General features: G+C 36.8%; 1 protein-coding gene across 15 annotated transcripts in view; it reads right to left on the bottom strand.

The window, feature by feature from the left end:
• Positions 1–25,234, bottom strand: part of LOC114648100 (myelin transcription factor 1-like protein) — a 647,050-nt gene that overhangs the window by 225,164 nt on the left and 396,652 nt on the right. For all 15 annotated transcript variants that reach the window (XM_051925515.1, XM_051925514.1, XM_051925524.1 and 12 more), the window contains one exon: positions 21,670–22,662. In XM_051925515.1, coding sequence (XP_051781475.1) covers positions 21,670–22,662 — 993 coding nt within the window. The remainder of the gene's footprint in view (positions 1–21,669; positions 22,663–25,234) is intronic.

The following is a 25,234-nucleotide window of genomic DNA, read 5'->3' as shown; positions in this document are numbered from 1 at the left end:
ATAAATACGTAGATAAATAGTAAATAAATAAGTATACAAACACATTGGTCTGAACACACACCAGAATTACTATAAAGCAATACAATTAAAAAGGATAAAAGATCTGACTTGGCTGTCACAGTCACTGTGAGGCCCAGTAGAGTTTTTTTGACACACTTCTGCTGAATAATTTGTTGACTAAAAGAGCGGCAGAGAGAGGATGTGCAGCTTTGTTCATAATGGCATCCTATATCTGACGTTGCCCTATTAATTAGATTGTTGATTTGGTGGACCTCTCTTGAAGTGATGCTACCAGCCCAGCACACCACAGCATTGAAAATCACACTGGCTATCACAGAGTTATAGTAGATGTGAAGGATGTCACTTCCCACATTAAAGGAATGCAGTTTCCTAAGGAGAGTGAGCATCCTCTGCCCTTCCTTATATAGTTCATCTGTGTTCCAAGACCAGTCCTATCTGTCATTAATATGGACTCCCAAGTACTTTTACGAGTGGACCACCACTACATCCACTCCTTGAATGGTGACCAGACATAGAGGCTCTTTGTTGTTATGAAAGTCAGTAACGTTTTTCTTGGTTTTGCTGATGTTAAGATGCAGACAATTTTTCTTTCCACCAAGAAGCAAAGTTCTCCACCTGACTTCTATACTCAGTCTCATCACCTTTATCAATACACCCATAAGAGCAGAATATAAGAATTTCTGCATGTGATATAACCCGGTGTTATATATGTAGTCAGAGGTATATTGAGTAAAGAGAAAAGGAGACAAGACTGTTCCTTTTAGTGCTCCAGTGTTGCTCACATTCATATCAGAAACGCAGTCCTTGTGTCTCACAAATTGCGCATGCCCTATGCATGCATAATGAGCTAAGTGGTGATAAAAAACAAACCTTGAAGGAACCTGACACCCCCCACCAAACACAGGAAACTCTATGAAATAATAATAACAACGAAAGATTTATTACTATTTACAAGATGTTTCTATCTTTTGGATAGAAGAAAAAGTGCAAAGCAATAACACAGAAAATTTGAAGAGCCTTCAGCGTGACTTGAAAAAACAGAACGAGTCAGCTTCTTCAATCATGACACCCCAAATTTGAATTTTCTGCATTTTAAAACATCTATGTATTTTTGCTGACTATTGACTAAAATGTTGGCATTTCTGCTTTGTTTTGATGGAATATATGATTGCATATCTCTGACTGCGTTCTTTCTTCTTTGATCTCGCACAGACACAGTAGTGCAGTGGATGGCACTGCTGCCGCACAGCTCAGGTCACCTTTTTGGCCTAAATAATTTGGTCCAGTATAGTTGGCAGATGTTTCCCTAGCCCTCAGAGACACTTTAAAGAAGATTGCACCATTATAATACAGTCAAATCTAGTTCAATTAGTCCTTCCCCTATGACTTAAATGCAGTTTTCTGAGTTTGGCGATATTTGCAAACACGTGATTTTTCCAAAATTGAGGCAAAGCAAACACAGTTGAGTTTGCAGTGATACTTTTGGCTATATTAAGTAACAAAACATAACAGCACACTGATACCCTGGACCATTATTATTATTATTACTAATTAGGCTTTCATTTATAAAAGAAACAAATCAATTGGCATGGTCATTGTCCAAAATCTATGGGTTTCCCTATGGATTGCAGCAACCCTACCAGCTACTAGTTTTTCAAAATTTACGCTCATCAAGACATACTTGAGGTCATCCATGACAATACAACATACTGTATAAGCAGCTTGGGCATCATCAGCATCAACTTAGACATTGTGCAAAAGTTGTTGTGTGATGACCTAATAGATGACTTTGTCTTCAGAAAATACAGACATGTGCTGTGGAGATAAGCAACAAACAGACTGAAAAAAACCCCTAATCATTCACTTTCAATTTTTAATTACTTAAAAAAAGCACTTGCATTTAATATTAAATGTTATAATTAAGTTTGTTTGTTTATTATTTTCTTATATTTTTATTGTTCAAATTAAACCTGTTATAAGAAATTATAATGTAGTGGATTCAGGGAGAAGCGGGGTGGGGTGCTCCCACAAAAACTCTGCTTAAGGCCCCAGTTTGGCTATGGGCAGCACTGGTTCTACCTGTTCTGCTTTGCATAAGGTTAACTTTTCTTATTTTATACCAACTTTTTTTACACATTTGAAGCCAACACTTTATTTCCTTTTGTAAATATTTGGCTTTGAACAGAATGGAATTAGACTGAGTAGAATCCATACTAACCATACCTAAAAATAAAGGACAAGGCTCCAATCTATATATTAAGTAAAATTATTTTATGTTAATAAGACATCACTTTATTTCTGCTAAAATATTTTATTCTGTTGTTGCTTGGCACAAGGAAATTGGCTTTAAGTATGTGTAGTGTTTGCCATATTCAAATTATGTCTTTATTAGTTTTTATTACATTAGTCTGTTTTTTCCCATCCACATCCCAAAGTTACAGTATGTTTGTTAGATCAACTGATGATTCTTCAGTTTAAATGAGAGTGTTGTGTACATGAGAGTTGCCTGTGATGGACTGCAGCAAATTCCAGGTTTCACTAGCCTCACATCTGTAGGGACAGGTTTCTGCCACACCAACTCAACTTTATTATGAAGTTTCAGTAATAAACTTCTACGCCGATATTTCTTGAAGTCTGTCATAGGCATAATGTGTCATAATCTTACTGAGGCAAAAAAAGTAAAATTATACTGTGTAAGTAAAGAGCAGCATAGTGGTGCAGTTTTAGCACTGCTGCCTAACAGTAAGGAGACCAGGGTTCACATCCCATGTCCTCCCTGCGTGAGCTTGCATGACTAACTGTAAAAGTAATGCTTCAGATTTTAAAGAATATAAGCAAGATAAAGTTAATTCTTTTAATTTTTAAAATTGTTCATATACAGTGGTTGGTGTAATATTTAGCGCAAAATAAAACATTGGAATAATTATAACAGATTCAAAGGAACATAATTCAATATTAAAAATAACTGGGAATAAAGATATCAAATTAGCATTAAAACTGAAATCTAAAATAACTCACTGCCTTTACCTCAAATCTAAAATTGTCTCCTAAAATGCAGAAGCATTGTACCTCTGGATCAATCAAATTTTTTAAGATGGAATGTTAAAGGCCTCAATCATGATTGATGAAAAAAGTACTCTGCCAACTCACAGGTTGAAAATCCAAGATAGAATTCTTACAGGGAATTCACCTAACAAGTAAGAACCAATTTTAACTGAAAACAGACTGCGACAGCCAAATCTTTGATAATAAGAAAACTAGAGGTGTGGGAATTTTAATCCATAAAGCAATGCCAACTATAGCAACAAATGTTGTATGCAATCCTGAACAACAACAACATTTATTTATATAGCACATTTTCATACAAATGATGTATCTCAAAGTGCTTTACATGATGAAGAAAGAGAAAAAAGACAAAATAAATAAGAAAATAGAATTAGGGAACACTAATTAACATGGAACTACAGATTGGGATATCCTGCAGGGATCACATAGTGAGAACAGTGAGGAGGTTGTTGACTGCACTACTGACTACATCAACTTCTGTATGGACACTGTAGTTCCAGTAAGAACTGTACGCTGCTATGCTAACAACAAGCCATGGATTACAAGTGACATCAAGGGCCTTTTGAACCAGAAAAAAAGGGCCTTTAAAGACGGTGATCAGCATGAGCTCAAGCGCGTGCAGAAGGAACTCCGAGTCCAGCTCAGGGCGGCGAAGGAGCAGTACAGGAGAAAGCTGGAGCAGAAGTTTCAGAACAACAGCATGAAGGAAGTGTGGGATGGGATGAAGATCATCACTGGCTGCAGCTCGAAGCGGGGTACCACCATCGAGAGAGACGTGAAGAGAGCAAACCAAATGAACATCTTCTTTAACAGGTTTGACCACCCTAACCCACTCTCACCTCGGAGTACTGCACTCTCTACACATCCTTCTGCTGATACCAACATAGGAGAGACATCCCCACCCACAATTACAGCAGCGCAAGTGAGCAGAGAGCTGAGGAAACTTCGTGCCAGCAAAGCAGCAGGTCCAGATTGAGTATCGCCACGACTGCTGAAGGTCTGTGCATCGGAGCTGGGGGGTCCTCTACAGCGCATTTTCAACCTGAGCCTGGAACAGGGGAAAGTCCCGAGGCTTTGGAAAACATCCTGCATCACCCCAGTCCCAAAGGTATCACGTCCTGGTGAGCTGAATGACTTCCGGCCTGTCGCTCTAACATCACACGTGATGAAGACCATGGAGCAGCTGCTGCTTCACCACCTGAGGCCACAGGTCCAACACGCCCTTGACCCTCTGCAGTTCACATACCAGGAGAAGGTGGGAGCGGAAGATGCCATCATCTATATGCTACATCAATCCCTCTCCCACTTGGACAGAGGCAGTGGCGCTGTAAGAATTATGTTTCTAGACTTCTCTAGCACCTTCAACACCATCCAACCTCTGCTCCTTAGGGACAAGCTGACAGAGATGGGAGTAGATTCATACCTGGTGGCATGGATCGTGGACTATCTTACAAACAGACCTCAGTATGTGCGTCTCGGGAATTGCAGATCTGACATTGTGGTCAGCAACACAGGAGCGCCGCAGTGGACTGTACTTTCTCCGGTCCTGTTCAGCCTATATACATCGGACTTCCAATATAACTCGGAGTCCTGCCACGTGCAAAAGTTTGCTGACGACACTGCTATCGTGGGCTGCATCAGGAGTGGGCAGGAGGAGGAGTATAGAAACCTCATCAAGGACTTTGTTAATTGGTGCGACTTAAACCACCTACAACTGAACACCAGCAAAACCAAGGAACTGGTGGTGGATTTTAGGAGACCTAGGCCCCTCATGGACCCCGTGATCATCAGAGGTGACTGTGTGCAGAGGGTGCAGACCTATAAATACCTGGGAGTGCAGCTGGACGATAAATTGGACTGGACTGCCAATACTGATTCTCTGTGCAAGAAAGGACAGAGCCGCCTGTACTTCCTTAGAAGACTGGCATCCTTCAACATCTGCAGTAAGATGCTGCAGATGTTCTATCAGACAGTTGTGGCGAGCACCCTCTTCTACGCAGTGGTGTGCTGGGGAGGCAGCATTAAGAAGAAGGATGCCTCATGCCTGGACAAACTGGTGAGGAAGGCAGGCTCTATTGTTGGCATAGAGCTGGACGGTTTGACATCCGTAGCAGAGCAACGGGCACTCAGCAGGCTCCTATCAATTATGGAGAATCCACTACATCCATTAAACAGTGTCATCTCCAGACAGAGGAGCAGTTTCAGCGACAGACTGCTGTCACTGTCCTGCTCCACTGACAAACTGAGAAGATCATTCCTCCCCCAAACTATGCGACTCTTCAATTCCACCAGAGGGGGTAAACGTTGAACATTATTCAAGTTATTGTCTGTTTTTTACCTGCATTTTTTATTACTCTTTAATTTAATATTTTTTTGCTGCTGGAGTATGTGAATTTCCCCCTGGGATTAATAAAGTATCTATCTATCTATCTATCTATCTATCTATCTATCTATCTATCTATCTATCTATCTATCTATCTATCTATCTATCTATCTATCTATCTATCTATCTATCTATCTATCTATCTATCTATCTATCTATCTATCTAACTATCTATCTATCTAGAATAAAAGTAAGGTCCGATAGCCAGGGAGGATAGAAAAAATAAAAAAAAACTCCAGACGGCTGGAGAAAAAAAAAATCTGCAGGGGTTCCAAGGCCACGAGACCACCCAGCCCCCTCTAGGCATTCTAGAAGTTATAGTTGCTGTAGCTGGGCCCCTATCCAAGTCTGGATTCAAAAATAATTTTCTGCTAATGTTTGGAACCAATGAAAATACATTTTGCATAAAGTCACTATTGTTGAACATTAGGTGCATATGTTTACCCAAATTACTCTGGATTTGAAATAATTCCAGAACACCATGGCAAAGTGCCCTTTGGCAATCTGTGCCACCACCACCCGATCAAAGCACCATGATGTCCCTACATTGATGGATTAAAGGCCAGAAGTTCACACGACCGTCATCATCAAGTTCTTCCATGTGAACCCTGAATACATTGAGGACTGACTGAGGTCATTTATGTTAAAACTGCAAAGATAGTTACACACTTTATTACAGATCACAATCTAACAGACAAAGAACAGTTCTCGGGAACTGCAGGTCTGACATTGTGGTCAGCAACACAGCAACACAGGAGCGCCGCAGGGGACTGTACTTTCTCCAGTCCTGTTCAGCCTATATACATCTGATTTATTTTTAATGTGAATTTCCCCTTGGGATTAATAAAGTATCTATCTATCTATCTATCTATCTATCTATCTATCTATCTATCTATCTATCTATCTATCTATCTATCTATCTATCTATCTATCTATCTATCTATCTATCTATATACATTTTTATATCCATATTCACAAAATTATCTTTTCTTCTTGCCAGTACATCACAGTTATTCAACAAATCAATTATTTCTTTATTGATAATATCCTGCTCATTCTCAAATGTTATAAGTTCGATGCTACTATCACCTCTGACCACATTGCACTTACTTTGGAGTTTACATCATCATGCCCTAGATATTCATTTCGCAACTGGCGCCTTAACCTTCTGTCATTGACAACTTTAACATAATACTATAAATCTTTATAGTACTCTCAGTGTAAAGAAGATGTTACACAAACTAAGAAGATGTTTGATAAAATACAAATTCCTCAACTTGATACTTTTAGTGTTGAAGAATTTCACAAATCTCACCCTTTCACAATTATAGGATCCCATAAGCCCAGATGCTACAGTGTGGAATTTTATAAAATATTTTCAACTATGGTAGCTCCATTATTATTAACAATGTTCATAAAAGCTACAGAAAATGAAAATATGCCCCCAAAGAATCTACCAAGTACTAGTTACATTTTTTTCAAAGAAAAATAAAGACTTGCTACAATTAGCATCTTACAGACCGGTTTCACTCTTGAATAATAATGATAAGATACTACCAAAAGTCTTAGCTGGAAGGATTGAGAAAGTGCTTTCCTTAGTAATATCACTAGGCCAAACAAGATTTACAAAAAGCAGACACTCAGCCTCAAACCTTCAACATCTGTTTAATGTAGTAGACTAACTCACAAAATCTGACTTACCAGAAGTCTTGATATCTTCGAATTCATAAAAAAGTCTTTGTAAGAGTTGAATGGAACTATCTGTTTACTGCATTGCACAAATTTGAGTTTAGGCCCCATTATATCCATCCATCTATTTTCCAACCCGCTGAATCCGAACACAGGGTCACAGAGGTCTGCTGGAGCCAATCCCAGCCAACACAGGGCACAAGGCAGGAACCAAACCCGGGCAGGGTGCTAACCCAATGCAGGACACACACAAACATTCCCACACACCAAGCACACACTAGGGCCAATTTAGAATCGCCAATCCACCTAACCTGCATGTCTTTGGACTGTGGGAGGAAACCGGAGCGCCCGGAAGAAACCCACGCAGACACGGGGAGAACATGCAAACTCCACGCAGGGAGGACCCGGGAAGCGAACCCGGGTCTGCTAACTACTGCACCACCGTGCTGCCCCAAAACATATCCTCAGAGATTAAACTTCTGTATATTAGTCCAGAAGCCTCAGTCAATAACGTGAACTCAAATTAATTCAAATTATAATGTAGTACTTAATAAAGGTGCCCACTATTTCCAATGCTTTTCGCAACAGCCTTTGAGCCCTTGGCTATTCAACTCCAGAAGAGACAAATAATAAAGTGGATTATTTGAGAAGGACTCGAACAGACAATATCACTATACACTGTTAATTATTTAAACCTTACTTAGGAGAATTTAATTAAAAACTTAAAAAAGAAATATTTATTTGTAAGACTGATATGTGTTATTACTTCCCTATAATAAAGTTACTTCTGGATGGGAAGCCTGTATTAAATTTTAATTTTGTGATATCTAATGTAAATGTGAGCTGTTATGAAGGATTATGGTGGCAAATGACCATCAAGATAACCTAAATGTGAGAATTCATTTTTAAAAATCTTTATTTTTGCTCCTAAATATGAACTGCACGATTTATTTATTGTGATGCTGTTGGTTTAAGAATCTAGCATCCTGGGTTAGAATCCTATGTCCAGTCATTGTCCATGGGGAGTTTACATGGTTTCCTCACAACAAGTTTTTGAAAGATGGCACATAACACTTAAGAAATGCAGTTGTTAAAATCTTCCTAGTCTTCCATTGCTGGAGCCATCACTCTGAATCAGTGTGAGATTAATTAGAAAAGTGTTTCATACTTTTCATACTGATTCTAAGTCTTATATTAGTGATTAGTGCAACCACCTTTAATCAACTTTTATGACAATTACAACAGTGACCAAATTCTAAACCGTTATTTTAGAGAAATTAAGGATGTTCTGTTACTTAGGTGACATTTTAAATGTATACGGAGATGCAGGTGTAGAAAGATGGCAAAGGTGAAACATGCATGGATAAAATTCTGGGAGTTGTCCCCAATTCTGATATCTAAAGAAGCCTCTCTGGCTTTGAATAGAACCCTTTATGAAAGCTATATCAATATGCTGATTAATGAAATATGGCAAATGAAGCTGGAACATCAAGAAACACTGGAGATGAAGAAATGAATAAAACATGAAGAAAAGCAGAGATGAGTGTCACTGAGTCAGAGGAAGATGAATGCTAAGTTAAGAGAAATGCTTGGTATGGAGGGAATAGGTGTTTTTATAAGGAACAACAGACTAAGGTGGTTTAGGCAGATGGAGTGAGAAAGGCAGAGAATGACTAGGTAAAGAGGTAAGCCATGATGGATGAGTAGGTGAGGCCAAGGGAAAGACATAGTTAAAGTGATGTTAGAAGATATGGGAAGAATGGATCTCTCCCCAAAAGATGCTCTGGAGAACAGATTCTGGAGAAAAAAGATTAATTTAGCTAGCCACTGATCCAAGTAAACTCAACATACATTAGTTTTACTGGTGGAAATACCATAAAAGATAAATAATGAAAATTTTGAAGACCAGTTGATTTTTTGAAAACCTGGGTGATATTAGAGAAAACATTTATCAAGATATCGTCACCATGACACTAGTGCAGTCCAGGTGTGTTGGCTAACTGCTACACATTGGAAAAGGATGTCATACTGACAAAATATATACTGTATAAATATTAAAAAAATCATCAGTTACTTCTTAGGTACAGTAATTGTCAATTATTATATTTCATTAAACTAAATATTTTTACAACATAAAACTATGATTCACTTAAACTTAGATGGCACAATCTGGAAGCATTTTTCAAATCTCAGTTTAAATACTTCATATAATTTTAGGCAGACTTGTATTTCCAGCACATCCCACAAATTCTCAATCATATTGAGATCTGGAGAACACACCTTGCCATTTAACTCAAACCATTCCTGAACAATTTTTCAATGTGGCAGGGTGCATTATCTAGCTGAAAGAGGCCATAGCTATCAGGGAATATGTGGTCTGTAACAATCTTTAGGTGGGTGGTATGTGTCAAAGTAACATCCACATGAATGTCATGACCCAAGTTTTCCTGGCAGAACATTGCCCAGAACATCACACTGTCTCAGCCAACTTGCCTTCTTTCCATAATTCATCCTGCTGCCATTTCTTCCCTAGGAAAATGATGCACATACACCCAGCCGTCCACATGATCTAAAAGCAAATGTAATTCGTCAAACAAGGCCACCTTTTTCCGTTGCTCAGTGGCCACTGTAGGTGCTTTCGGCTGTGGACTGGGGTCAGCATGGGCACTCTGACCAGTCTGCAGCTACACAGCTCCATACATAGCAAGCTGTAATGCACTATGTGTTCTAACACCTTCTGACGTCTTCCTCTCATGACCAGCATTACATTCTTTAGCAATTTATGCTACAGTAGATCTTCAGTGGGATTGGACAAGATGGGCTAGTCTTCGCTCCCTATACACTTCAATATGTGCTTTAGGCACCCATGACCCTGTCACCAGTTCACTGGTTGTCTTTTGTTGGACCACTTTTGGTAGATACTAAGTAGTGCATACTGGGAACATCCCACAAGACCTGCCGTTTTGGACATACTTTGACTTAGTTGTCTAGTTATCACAATTTGACCCATGTTAGAGTTGCTCATATCCTTATGTTTGTCCAGTTTTTCTGTTTCCATATCACCTTCAAGAACTGACTTCCCTTGCTGTGTAATATAACCCAACTTTGACAGGTGTCATTGCAATGAGATCATCAATATTATTCTCTTTACCGGTCAATGGTTTTAATTTTGTAGCTAATTGGTATATGTCTAGCCTACAAGAGTTCAGTATAATTATGGATCCAAGCCAACAATCATTTTTAGAGAGCAGGAACTGTGCTTTGTTAGATACAGAATGTGAATACTAGTACAATATAACATTTTTTTCAAATATATATCAGTGCTGGGCTGAAATAATTGTAGCTTACTATAACACTAAGCACACCCACACTTACCTTAACCTTATTCACACCTGATTACTTATCATTACATTTTTAACTTTTATAATCTGCAAATATTTTACAAATATAATAATAATAATAATACTAATAATAATACATTTTATTTATACAAGGTGCCTTTCAGGACACCGAACAAACAATAAATAAATAAATAAATAAATAACTAAATAAAAGACACAATTATAAAAAACTTAAAACTTCAGGAAATCTAGAAATTGAAACCAAACAAAACCATTATAATCAGGAGGAAAAAGAAAAAGCCATTTTAAACATATGTGTTTTAAGTTTACATTTGAAGGATGAATATGATTTGATATTTCGGAGATCCGCAGGCAATGAATTCCAGAGCTTGGGAGCAGAACGGCTGAAAGCTCTGCTCCCCATGGTGGTTAGACGGGCGGGAGGGACAGTCAGATGGGTGGAGGAAGAGGATCTAAGGTTACGGGATGGAATGGCAACATGAAGAAGGTCAGACATATATGGAGGGGCGAGGTTATGGATGGACTTAAATGTTAATAGTAGAATCTTAAAATCAATACGAAACTTGATCGGGAGCCAATGAAGCTGCTGCAAGACCGGAGTAATATGGTGAATAGATGGGATTTGAGTGATGATACGTGCTGCAGAATTCTGGACTAACTGAAGCTTATGAAGAGATTTATTAGGGAGACCAAAGAGGAGTGAATTGCAGTAGTCCAGCCGAGAAGTGACAAGACTATGAACAAGAATGGCAGTAGTATGAGGAGTGAGGGAGGGGCGAATGCGATTAATATTACGTAGGTGGAAGTAAGCAGACTGGGTGATGTTATTAATGTGACACTGGAAAGATAGAGTACTGTCGAGGATGACACCCAGACTCTTGACCTGAGATGATGGGGAAACAACAGAGTTATCAATAATAAGAGAAAGATTATTGGTTTTGGATAATGATGATTTTGAACCAATGAGGAGAACTTCACAGTTTTGTCACTGTTTAATTTAAGAAAATTCGAAGAAAACCAGGATTTAATTTCAGCAATGCAGCAAAAATATGAAAAATAACAAGACACCAAAACCCCTTCAGAAATATAAACTGACTGAGAAATCATGAGCTGTAACCATTCTCTTCAATAGTTTTGTACTAATATCATTGATAAGAAAAAAAATGGTGTGCTTGGGAGCTCATCAGTACTGTAAATTCTGAAGTATGCCATCCTACTCAGGGTTTATATTAACAAGAGTAATGTGCCAAATTTGCACTATATTGAAATAAACTTTGGCAATGAACTATTCTGCAGTGAGCTTTCTTTATCTAACACTGCCGTGCTTAACAGCTCATCAATGGTAAAGCATTTAATTACGTGATTCATTACAGACTGCAATCTGAATATGTCATTCAAAAATACAAAGAAAAAAACTGAGGAGTTTGCATCTAACATGTAACTGAAAAATAGTACAGTACTTAAAATCAATACTAAAATAAAAATTTAAACAATATTATATTTATACTGTTGAATTACTGAATTATGAAATATATAATTTTGGATTTTTTAATGTAAACATACTCTTTAAAGCTGTTTTATAAAAACATGATTTTCAAATATGTTCTGTCAGATGATCACTCTTTTAGGTTTCAAACAATTGCTATTGTGATATTTATATTTGCATCAGTAGCTAGTAAAAAAATGACCAAACAATAATGTTTATTTTTTAATGTCACAAACACCTGCTACTTTAATTGTCCTAATCTGTCCCTTTTTTAATTTGCCCCAACTTCAAGGCTTCGTATGTGAAATCCTACCTGTCAGTTTTACATTAATCCTTTATTCAGGAACTCCTATAAAAACAATGTTTGTTGTGCTGTTTTCAAAACATCATATATGATCTGTCAGACTTTATTACTGCTTACCCTGTATAAAAATCCAGAATAAGCTAACTAATTAGAATGTTGCTACCTATACTCAATTAATTGAGAGACTGCATTACATTCCTCAATGTATCATTCAACACTATGATATGCTCCATTTTCTTTCATTACATTCATCATATTAGGGGTTATACTCATGATCATTAGCTTGCCTTCAAAAAGCAAAAGACTGATACAAATTTAGCATTTGTAGATTCAAAGTTTGCTTGCTATAACTGAGTGTCTCTGTGATGCTTTTCTGTTAACACAGTACATGTTGTATTTAAAGCATCAAAACACTAAATACATTTTACTTTGGTGTTAACAAATGGAGTAGCTCATTTCATTGCTGGTGTAAATAAGCAAAATAGCTGCTTCATGTGAAACTTGGGTTGATTTTTATTTGCTACAGCTTTTGTTAGCACTGCAGCCGTGCAGTTTTCTCCTACATTCTACAGTCCTATCTGCATGATTCTGGAGGCACATGAAGTTCTCCCCTATGACCCTGACACCGCTTAAAAATAGATGGATGCTCAAACAGATATCTGTAATGAATTTAAAGCCTCTGTTTCTTTATCAGGACTGTGTAGGATGTGGTATTAAAAAGCAATTAATCTCACCATCTACAAGTTAAACAATTACAACTCATATCTAATCTGTGACAACTTTCACTCTCAAAGAATGCACATATCCATTTTTGAGCTAATCCCATAATGGGTATTTTGCCCTGTTTTTTGAAAAAAAAATTCTTGAACATAAAGCAATTCCAGACTTGACGTCTGGTGTTTTTCTTTTTGAAATGTGTTCATGTGGTGCCAAAGTACTGTGAGGCATTTTCATATGTAGTTTTTACTCACACTTTTATCAGATAGTATTGTGCCTTCCAAAATAATATATCTGCTTGCAGTCACTCATCTGTGCAGTACCGGCTTTCACTTGATACAATTAAACTGTATAAGAACTAGAACTTTCTCTGTATTTTGTGATCGACTTGGTATGGAAGTATTGGCTCTAGAGACAGCTATAGTCCAGAAACAAAGCGAAAAGTTGAACCGCTTTTTCTTTTTTTTTAATACCCATCACTATCAATACAAAACATTTTAAGTACAGAATCTCGAAACTAGGATACTCTGTGCAGCACCCTAGGATTTTACTCAGTGTATGGACCATTGTAACTATGCACAAAATGGCTACACACATAACAGATAAACCTCACAAAATGGTGGCATGCTACTATAACCATTGTATAATTAAAAGTAATTCACAGGCATAAATACATAAATTACACACAACAAAATAGGAAAATAAATCCTTTGTGTCAAAAAACTCATGATGGGTATATTCAGATATTACAGCTGTAGGGGAAGTACAGTTAGTGTGATAACAGTTCAGTCAGAAACTTAAAGTAATGGTGGTAGTTCAGCTTTCACAACTTTAAGTTTATGAGATTAATGTAAGAAGGTGCAAAGTGTCACAAAACATAAATTATCACAAAAATTATATGTCATTCTACTGAAACTTAAATAATGTTAAACATCTTAAGTCCTACTATGATCATAAGGCAAGCACATTTTAAAGTTTAAAGATTATAGTTTAAAGATGCTAAAAATTAACCATTGATCAATTAACTTTGTCAATAGTTTAAACTGATTAATCTTATCAATTATAAAATTAATTTAAATTTGTGCCGTGAAGTTTAATTTCCTTGCTGTATGGTTATGCCTTAAACCAGTCTAATCCTTTTCTTAATCGGTGACCAGTTTTTGCTGTTAATTAACTCCTTTTTCTTTCATTGTAATTGACTTGTTTTTTTAGGATCTGTTTCTCTGAATTCCTCTTTGTTCCACTGAAATGCTTAATTTCTTTCCTTGAATGGCAAAAAAACAGAAATGAAAGTGAGTGAGTCAACAGAAGACCAACTAAGTCAAGGCCTCAAACTCCAACCAATTTCACTCCAACCAGTTAATTAGGCACTGATTCTTGTTGTTATTTAAACCCGTTCTTTAATTCCATGTCTTGTTGCTGCTCTCATTGTGCAATAGCATACATTTCCAAAATTGTTGATTTTCTCTTTTCTATGAGGACTGTTAAAATGTTTTGGGGACCTGAGCAGATCAACATTCCTGAGACCTTCATCTTTCTTTATTTTCCGATATTGTATGATGGACACAGTTTCCTGGTCATGGTTTGGCTCATTTTGTATCTCATTTTTGTTTGGCTGCTAATTAAGGAAAAATAAACAATTAAGGGGTCCGAGTCTTCAAAAACATGTCAATTAAAATTAATTCAAAAGAAGTTAATTAGCACAAAAACAGGCCACTAATTAAAAAAGGGTTATAATGAAAACTTGCAGCCACTGTGATCCTCCAGTACCAGATTTAGGGACCCCTGCCTTAAACTGGCATGCTGCTCCTTTAACATACACAGTAGGGCAGTATTTAAGTTAGACGTTAATTTTTTACATCTGGAAGTACAATAAATGCCTTTAGCCTAAATGATGGGTGCTAAATATAATTTGGGAGGATTTTGAACAATATGGTAATGAACTGTTCTGCAAAATATGCAACACTGCAATGAAACACAAAAACAGCATGTCTTAAATGACTTACGCAATTCAAAACTAGTCATATTACTCATGAATTTGGACTGCAGTTTCCTACCATATAAGCACTACAATGGAAAACTGTGCTGTCTAGTGGTCCAAAGAAATCACACAAATACCACTTCTTGCTGACTTCATTATCATTTTCTTGTATTCAAAAGGTGTTCAAATAAACTATCAACCAAGATGATCATATTTCTAATCTGCCCCATAGCAGATGAACACACCATAAGCTAAAGCTCACAACTGACTTTTGGATTGCATTATCAGTCAAGATTTATAACACCACATTTCACCACTACAAAGATCAAAAATGATATATAAAATCAGTGAGTGTACAACCCCAAAATTTCCAACCCAGACAAAAAACTGACAACCTTGCGGAGAAGTTACTTTACAGAACCCTGTGAACAGCTCAATATTTTGTTTATACTATAACTTTTAATCAATAACATATTTAAACTGTATCTCAACTCTGGCAAAGGGTTTCTCATACTTACTTAAAAATTGGACTTAAGACAGTTAACAGACTGTGCAAGTGACTGATTCCTGGGCACACAGGTATGCTTCTACTACTGTTCAAAAATGCATAATTCAATTTTCTGGGATAGTAAGAGGCAAAATAAGTTCTTACAAGCATAATGCATTAATAGATTTTTTTTTTTAACAGAAAATGTTTTCTTGCATTATTTTTTGTATTATAAAGCTAGGTGTCAATATTTATCAATTAAGTCATGAATTCATCAAAGGATATCTACTGACAGTTATAAAATGTAATCAAGATTTACATCTCTAATATAGATAAAATGTACAGTAAATGTGACAAACATTATGGCTAATAGGCTAAAGAAGAAGTCACTGTCTCTATCCTTACACCCTTGACTTATACTGAGTAGATTACTTAAATATACATCTTTTCATCCAAAGACAGATGTATTTCCATGTTTAGCATTTGCATAATTGGTTTATTTTAGTTTAATCCAGTGGTTCTTAACCTTGTTGGAGGTACTGAACCCTACCAGTTTGATATGCACATTCACCGAACCCTTCTTTATTGAAAAATAAAATATGATTTTTTTCAAATTCAAGACATAGGTATATGTTTTACTGGTTTACAAAATGAATCGTGTATTAACATCACTGAGTTCAAAGAACAAAACCAATATAATTCATGAATTCACAACAAATTACATACCTTTTCACAAGGACATAACCTTTTTTAATACTACCACACTGAAATGATTTTAATTTTTAAACTTATGTATTCCAATAATAAACTTATTGTATTATGCTATTTTTATCATTTTAACACACACCCATCACCTAATTTTCACCAGGCTACAATAATAATGAATATTTACTGCAAATCAGTGTGACTTCTGCTGTTGCCTTTGAGAGACCAGTTCAGAAATGAGTGGCTTCACCTTGGCAATTGCCACTCTCATGTCATTTTCACAACAAAGTCTGTTCCTTTTCTTCGTTTTTATGTCCAGCATCCTCGAAAAAGATTGCTCACAAAGATATTTTGTAACAAACGGTATTAAAATTTCCAGGGCTTTCCTAGCAATAGTAGGATAACTTACCATTTGTCGACACCAAAACGATGAGAACATTGTTGTTCTGAAGAGTTGCTGTTGAATCTGGCTCTGCTGAATTTCAATGATTTCGTCGAGGTATTCATCATTGACATCTGCTGTCTCAATGTCAAACGTAAACAGCTGTCTCACCCATGCTGGATATGACTCTCTTGTAGGGAAGTATCCGTCGAGAGACTTTGCAAGCTCATCTAAGTGCGTGGCAACTGCTTGCTTCAGTTCCGTAGGTACAGAAATATCTCCGATTCCAGACACATCTTCGATCTTACTTACACAGTCGTCCAGCAGGGGAAAGTTTGCGAAGTTATCATTCTTTGTTCGTTGTTTCCATAGCTGCAGCTTTTTTTGATAAGCCTTCAGGTTTTCTTCCGCTTCGATGATGTTGACTCCCCCACCCTGCCTCTGCTGATTGAGATGATTAAGAGCTGCGAATATATCGGCCATGTACACCAAAATGAGAATGAACCTAGAATTTTTAAAACAATCTGCATGACGATGTTGGGGCTCTTGTAAAAACTGAGTTAATTCCACATGCATAGCAAAAACATGATTCAGCACCCATCCCCTGGATAACCACCGAACGTTAGAATGGTACAGAAGTACCTTGAATTCAGAACCCATTTCTTTACACAGCTCACTGAAAATGTGGTGCCTTATCGCACAATTTCGCACATAGTTCACACATTCAACTACAATTTTTAATACTTCCGTCATTTCTGGAGGCAAGGTTTTTGTTGCCAGCGCATGCCTGTGCAGAATACAATGCGTAACAATGATGTGTGGTGTGTCAGCTTTCACTAGCGCACCAAAACCAGACTTTCTTCCCAACATGACTGGAGCTCCGTCCGTACAAACTGCAGAAACCATATCCCACAAAAGATTGTTGCCTCTGAAGAAGTCATCCACAAGTTTCTTCACATCAGCTGCCTTAGTTGTTGTTGTAAGAGGCTTACAAAATAAAAAATCTTCCTTTATCATGTCATCTTTCACATAGCGCACAAATACAGCAAGTTGACTTAGATAAGAAACGTCTGTGGTCTCGTCGAGTTGGAGGCTGAATTTTGTCGGGCTTGAAATTAGATCTGCAACTACTTGAGCTAAGATGTCTTTGCTCATATCCTCTATTGTATCGTTGATGGTGTCATTTGAAAGAGGAATTTGTGATAATTTAACTTCGGCTGCTTTTCCCAGCATCAGATTCGCCATCTTCAACACAGCTGGTTTTATGAGTGTTTCACCAATGGTGTGTGGTTTGCCCTGCTTTGCGATCAGGTAAGCAACTTCGTACGATGCTGTTAGGATCGGTTTGTTGATGGGTACAAAACCGAGAGCAGGCAGAGTGGCCTTTTCATCAAATCTGGCTCTCTTTATCTTGAATTCAGCAAGTGTTGTGTTCTTATATTCCCCATCTCCATGTAGGTTAAGGAAGTATTCTTTTAGTTTTGCCGGTACTAGACTAGAATTGCTTAACTTGGCATTACAAATCATACAGATAGGACACTGACTCCCATCATGTTCTGTTATATATGTGAATCCATGTTGTACATATTCGTCCAACCACTTTCTTTTTTTGTTCGACATAGTTAGTATGGATTAAAATATTAAGAAAGAAATCTCACGACATACTATCACGACAGTCACAAGTCGACTACTGAGTGCACCAAATTCCCTGCAGCACCGATTGGCCGAACAATGTAGCGTAATTACCTACAGCTAATGATAACCAAGCGGGGCGTGTCATACGAATCATATGAGTCGGGTGCATGTCTTGACCTCCCGGCGCCGAACCCCTGAGACTGACTCACTGAACCCCTAAGGTTCAATCGAACCCAGGTTAAGAACCACTGGTTTAATCAGAACAATGGATGCTGTAGATATTGGATGCAGATGATATATGGGTCTTACAATTAAGAACTACAGTATGCACTGTTTGGTTTACAATCCAAATATCTGGCCATTTTTGCCACTGTTTGAAAAGCACTGCCAACGAACAAAGGTTTTTGCCACCAAAATGTGGGAGTCTAAAAGCTAACTAAAGTCCCTATAGATATACCTTCAGCATTCATTATAAGCCGTGTCTCTGTTTCTCTCTTCTATTTGAACCTACATAAAGTTTTTTTTGTGCAAACTAAAGAGTGGCAGTTAATATCACATAGAGAATCTAATAACTGCTTATTAAGTTCACTTTTCACAATGTACATTCAAGTTCAGGACATAGACTTACATTCATACACAACATTTCAGACTATTGTTAAATAGTTTTTAAAATATTGTTAAATAGTAATTTTGCATTTTGATTATGAACAGTTTTACAGTTAACTTCAAGGACAGAATTATTGTTCATTGCATAAAAAATATCAACTAAACGCAATTAGAAAATGATCTAATAGCACAGTCAGCTTGGCCATAAACCTGATATTTGAAGTCAAAAGAGGACAGAGAATAAGACAATGCTCTCTTTGATGCAATTAGTCATTTTGGGAGATAAAGCCAGTATAAATCAAAGGATCTTTGAAAGACAGTACAAACTGCATTAGAAAGGAACATGTAATTTTGAAAATTAGCACCAACAAATAAAGAGTGCTTCAATGAAAGGTATACTGCATTGCAAAGCCAGAAGAAACATACTGTAAAAGAAGAGTGGTTAAGACATACAGTTAGGTCCATAAATATTTGGACAGAGACAACTTTTTTCTAATTTTGGTTCTGTACATTACCACAATGAATTTTAAATGAAACAACTCAGATGCAGTTGAAGTGCAGACTTTCAGCTTTAATTCAGTGGGGTGAACAAAACGATTGCATAAAAATGTGAGGCAACTAAAGCATTTTTTTAACACAATCCCTTCGTTTCAGGGGCTCAAAAGTAATTGGACAATTGATTCAAAGGCTATTTCATGGGCAGGTGTGGGCAAGTCCGTCGTTATATCATTATCAATTAAGCAGATAAAAGGCCTGGAGTTGATTTGAGGTGTGGTGCTTGCATGTGGAAGATTTTCCTGTGAACAGACAACATGCGGTCAAAGGAGCTCTCCATGCAGATGAACGAACCCATCCTTAAGCTGCAAAAACAGAAAAAACCCATCCGAGAAATTGCTACAATATTACGAGTGGCAAAATCCACAGTTTGGTACATCCTGAGAAAGAAAGCAAGCACTGATAAACTCAGCAACGCAAAAAGACCTGGATGTCCACGGAAGACAACAGTGGTGGATGATCACAGAATCATTTCCATGGTGAAGAGAACCCCCTTCACAACAGCCAACCAAATGAACAACACTCTCCAGGGGGTAGGTGTATCGATATCCAAGTCTACCATAAAGAAAAGATGGCATGAAAGTAAATACAGAGGGTGCACTGCAAGGTGCAAGCCACTCATAAGCCTCAAGAATACAAAGGCTAGATTGGACTTTGCTAAAGAACATCTAAAAAAGCCAGCACAGTTCTGGGAAAACATTCTTTGGACAGATGAAACCAAGATCAACCTCTACCAGAATGATGGCAAGATAAAAGTATGGAGAGGGAGTGGAACAGCTCATTATCTAAAGCATACCACATCATCTGTAAAACATGGTGGAGGCAGTGTGATGGCTTGGGCGTACATGGCTGCCAGTGGCACTGGGACACTAATGTTTATTGATGATGTGACACAGGACAGAAGCAGCTGAATGAATTCTGAGGTGTTCAGAGACATACTGTCTGCTCAAATCCAGCTAAATGCAGTCAAATTGATTGGGCGACGTTTCATTATACAGATGGACAGTGACCCAAAGCATACAGCCAAAGCAACCCAGGAGTTTATTAAAGCAAAGAAGTGGAAAATTCTTGAATGGCAAAGTCAGTCACTTGATCTTAACCCAATTGAGCATGCATTTCACTTGTTGAAGACTAAACTTCAGACAGAAAGGCCCACAAACAAACAGCAACTGAAAGCCGCTGCAGTAAAGGCCTGGCAGAGCATTAAAAAGGAGGAAACCCAGCATCTGGTGATGTCCATGAGTTCAAGACTTCAGGCTGACATTGCCAGCAAAGGGTTTTCAACCAAGTATTAGAAATGAATATTTTATTTCCAGTTATTTAATTTGTCCAATTAATTTTGAGCCCCTAAAATGAAGGGATTGTGTTAAAAAATGCTTTATTTGCCTCAACTGCGTCTGAGTTGTTTCATTTAAAATTCATTGTGGTAATGTACAGAACCAAAATTAGAAAAAAGTTGTCTCTGTCCAAATATTTATGGACCTAACTGTAATAGTACCAAAAATTTTAGGTTTGACTCTTGTAGTCCAGTAGTAGGACAGAATTACTTCCACAGGTTCAAGGCTGCCTGGGATAGGGGGAGCTCTGTTGCCTGGGAAGGGGAGAGAGAGAGAGAGAGAGAGAGAGAGAGAGAGAGAGAGAGAGAGAGAGAGAGAGAGAGAGAGAGAGAGAGAGAGAGAGAGAGAGAGAGAGAGAGAGAGAGAGAGAGAGAGAGAGAAGGCAGTTGGGCTGTCACCTTCCATGTCTGTTACTTGTGAAGTTTAGTTCAGGTTTAAGGGTGCTGATACACCATGAGCTGTTGGGCTGCACTATATCCTGGGGCTCCAGCAACCCCAGTCCATGACAACGTAAGCAATTTCAGTTAATCTGGTAATATTGAGATATATTTTGAAAACATATTTGTAAATATTACAGAGTTATTAATTTAGATTTTGTTGTGGTAAATGGAAAATACAAATAAAAAAAGGCCATTTTTGATTCAACACCAAGAAAAATTAAGCTATCTAAGCAAAGGTATAGGATATTTTGAATTCAACACAACTTCTTAGATAAGTGTACTTTAAGAAACGTACAACAAGAAAAGGGTTATGATTAATTTAACCTATGTCATCCAAATTAAGTATAAGAACACACACAGAACACCTTATTAGCAAAAAGTACTACTGATATGTTTAATAGCCACAATAACATATGTACTTAGGTATTTTCTATAATAGTACTTATCTGAGCATAAATCTAACGTATTTAACTTTTTGGCTTCATATACCATTTTGATCAGTTTAGCAGTTACCTTTTGGATTGTATGGCTTCTTCATGTGGCTGTCATGAAGTCTAGGTTTCCGCTCATCCCCATAGTGCTGCCTTGGAATATTTTCGCCATGTGTTTGAATATTGTCTCTTAATGAATCCTCGATAGCCATTTTGTCCCTCATGGCTTTGGCCCTCTCTGATTCAAGAGCAATTGCCTTTTCCAGCAAAGTCAGATTGCCCTTGGTCATATCAAAAACCTCCTCAGAGCGGTCAGAAGTAACAGAGGTTGTATCTTCATCTCTGTCTTGGCATATCTCTTCCCGTGCACAACTAGAAAAGGTCTTGGTTCTGGGGCTCAATTGTTCTTCCAATTTCATTAAGTTTACCATATCCGAGTAGTTTCGGTCCAGCGTCCTCCCCATTCCCTCATCCTCCATGCTCATCTGCTGACAGTCTGCATACATAGGCTGATGTTGCAATTGATGATTTCTGTCAGGTATCTGTGTCTCACTTAGCTTCCTTGCCAAGTCAAAACATTGGTTTCGCAAGCATTCCAAGCTACTAAGGCATACTTCCTCATCACTCTCTTCCACCTGTCCATTACTTGTGGGCTTGCCCTGCATGCCCATGTCTGCGTTCCTGCCACAGCTGTTATTGTTATTGCTCTCTGGCATTGTCCCATCCAGAAAGCCTCTACCATTTAAATTGTCTGCTAAGACTACTCCATGTCCTTGTGCCAGAAGCTTCAATGAGTCCACTGTTTCTCGCACTACATCACTATCCACGTCTAAGCTAAGTTCATTTTTCCTCAAATTTTTATCATTTTCATCTTCTTCTTCCTCCATGCTATTGGAAGAGTTGCTGTTCATCTCTGATTCAGTCATTGCTCTATAAGCAGCATCCTCTGCAATTTTACCTAGGTTAAGCAAAGATTTAGCAACCAGTTCATCATAGTTATCATACTCATCATTGTTGTTGTCATCCTTTTCAGATAATTGGTTCGATTTGGAATAGATGCAATCCATCTGACGATCTGTAGTTGAAAGATAAACAAAGTTATTTTTTTCAGAAGCAAACACAATTTTGAGGATTTCCTAGCCATGTATGTGCAGCCATACAAGTACAATTGTAAGATAAAAAGGTTATTTTTTCACAAGCAAAAAAGTTTGGATTTTTTTTAGCCATAAAATTGCCTATTATTTACTTATAAGAACAGTGTGAATAACCTTGATGATTATTATGCGCAAAAATGATACATTAAAGCAAAAATACATATTAATGATCTCTATTCCAATTTACAGTACACTGCAAATACAAATAATCTTCAAGCTTTGTGTTTATTTTTTCTTTTTCTTGTTAACAATACATAACTTACATGACTTGTTTCTTTAATATTTACCAGTGTTCATTATATGCAAAAGGATAATACTATAAAAGGATTACTACTATATCAATGACTTATGTTTTATTTACAATGAAACCTATGATAGCCATTAAAAAGTATGATAATGCTATATGCATTATGGTTTACAATTTCTATACTATATTTCAGAACTGTTTCTTAATATACAGTATATGACGTAACAGATAACCATGTTGTGTTTTATTCACATTTCCTTCTTCTGTTATGTTTTAACATAAAATAACTTATTAAATGAAATGATAGCTGGTTTAATAATTTCTTTAAAATGAGTTTTGATCATTATATTTTATGTAATTTCTATAGAAATTCAGGGGTTCGGCATCAGCTCCAGCTTACCTCTATAGAGTGTGCATATTATGTTTGTGCCCACTTGAATTTTAAAGAGAAAAGTCAATTTCCTTTCACATCCCAAAAATATTCAAGTATAAATGACAAGACTAAATTGTCTAGAGTAAGTGAATGGGGCTTGTAGTGGACTGATATCCAGCATTTACACCTATTATTTTCAGGCAGACAGGCTTAGGGCAGGCTCCTAAGTTAAAAATTTGATGGCATTAGATTTCCTAATATATATTTTTTGTTTAAATCTATGAGTTTTACAGTGACAGCAATTTGTCTTTAATACAACTAGTGTAGCAAAAAATAATCATGTATATTTTACATATGCATAAAGCTAAAAGGTGACTTAGGTTACAATTTTAGACAGTAAGTCCCTAGAAAATTATGATTACAAAAATTTTACATTTAAAAATAAAATCTAAAGTCTGGGAGGCTGTGATACAAATTTCTATAATGTTATTGCTTATTATTAATAATAATAATAATAATAATATTGATTGCAAGTGACCAAAAATTAGATTACTAATATTTAATTTTACATCAAATCATGACTCAGAAGGTTGTTAAGTTAAATGGAAAATGTTTTTAATTCATAAACTTTAGTACTCAACCCTATACTGAGTTATAAAAAGATTTTCAGGGTCATTTAAAAAAGGCAATATATGTACCTTCTTATTAAAAAAGTACCTTAAAAATAAAGCATATCTACCATATAGACCTTTTAGATCACCAGAAATATTTGACAATTTCTATAGCTTTCAGCAATACATTTTAGAAATGCGGAAACAAGGGTGCTTAAAATGTCCAAAAAACAGTACAGGTCACTGATTCCTAGACACTAAGGTGAACTACAGAAGGTTCCTCAGTTTACCTGAAACTGATAGCTATAATATTTATTCAAACAGCCTGTCTTCCAGAAATGATTTTTACTAGAATATATTTTGCAGTTGGTAGCAGTAACAAAGTAATTTGTTCTATGTATTCATTGCTTCATATACAGACACCTGAGTTCTCCACTAATAGGGAAAAACTTTCATTATAATCCCTCAAAGTGAGATGCCCATAGCATTTACCGTATATACTTGCGTATAAATTGGGTCTTAAAAACTGAAAAATCGATCGTAAAATCAGCCCCCGACTTATACGCCCGTTCAAAAATACGACACTATTTTTTTTTTACATCTCTTGCTTCCTCCAATCACACACCAGTTTCTCAGACATGTCGAATTACCAATTTCTTTCACAACTTTGACTTTTAATTTAAAACTAGCTTCATATTTTCTTCTGATTTAATGTTCCATCATAGATAACGGATGCTCTTACAATAAAGTTGTATGAGGGTGTGAAATACAAAATACACTAAACAGCGCAAAGGTCGCTTCGGAATAGTTTGCGTATTACCGTGTGGTCAAGTAGGAACAATGCATACAAAAAAAAGGCAATGTACACCATGGTTAGTCTCTCAGGTGGGCATTAGCATATCGTAATCTCTTGGACCAGTAGTGTGAGATTTCTGCATTTGACTTATACAACCGACATTATAAAATACGAGAAATTAGCTCAGACTTATCCATGGAAGAACTTAAATGGAAGTATATACGGTATGAAAGTATTATTCAACTTTAAAGGAAATGGTAACAATAGAAAACTGCCAGGTAACTACAGTTCATTACACAAGAGATTGTTTCTCATATAGAATAAAAAAAAATCTCAATTAAATTAAATATAATAATGTTGTGATTAAAAGCTATAGCATAATGCCATAATTTTACTGTGTGCTATATGTAGTCTTCTTTAATATTTTCAGGCCCTAACAACAAAATATGGGTCTGCTATCCAAGGA

This window comes from Erpetoichthys calabaricus, chromosome 3, assembly GCF_900747795.2.
Source record: "Erpetoichthys calabaricus chromosome 3, fErpCal1.3, whole genome shotgun sequence".
NCBI lineage: Eukaryota > Metazoa > Chordata > Cladistia > Polypteriformes > Polypteridae > Erpetoichthys > Erpetoichthys calabaricus.
This window is presented reverse-complemented; position numbering and strand designations above follow the sequence as displayed.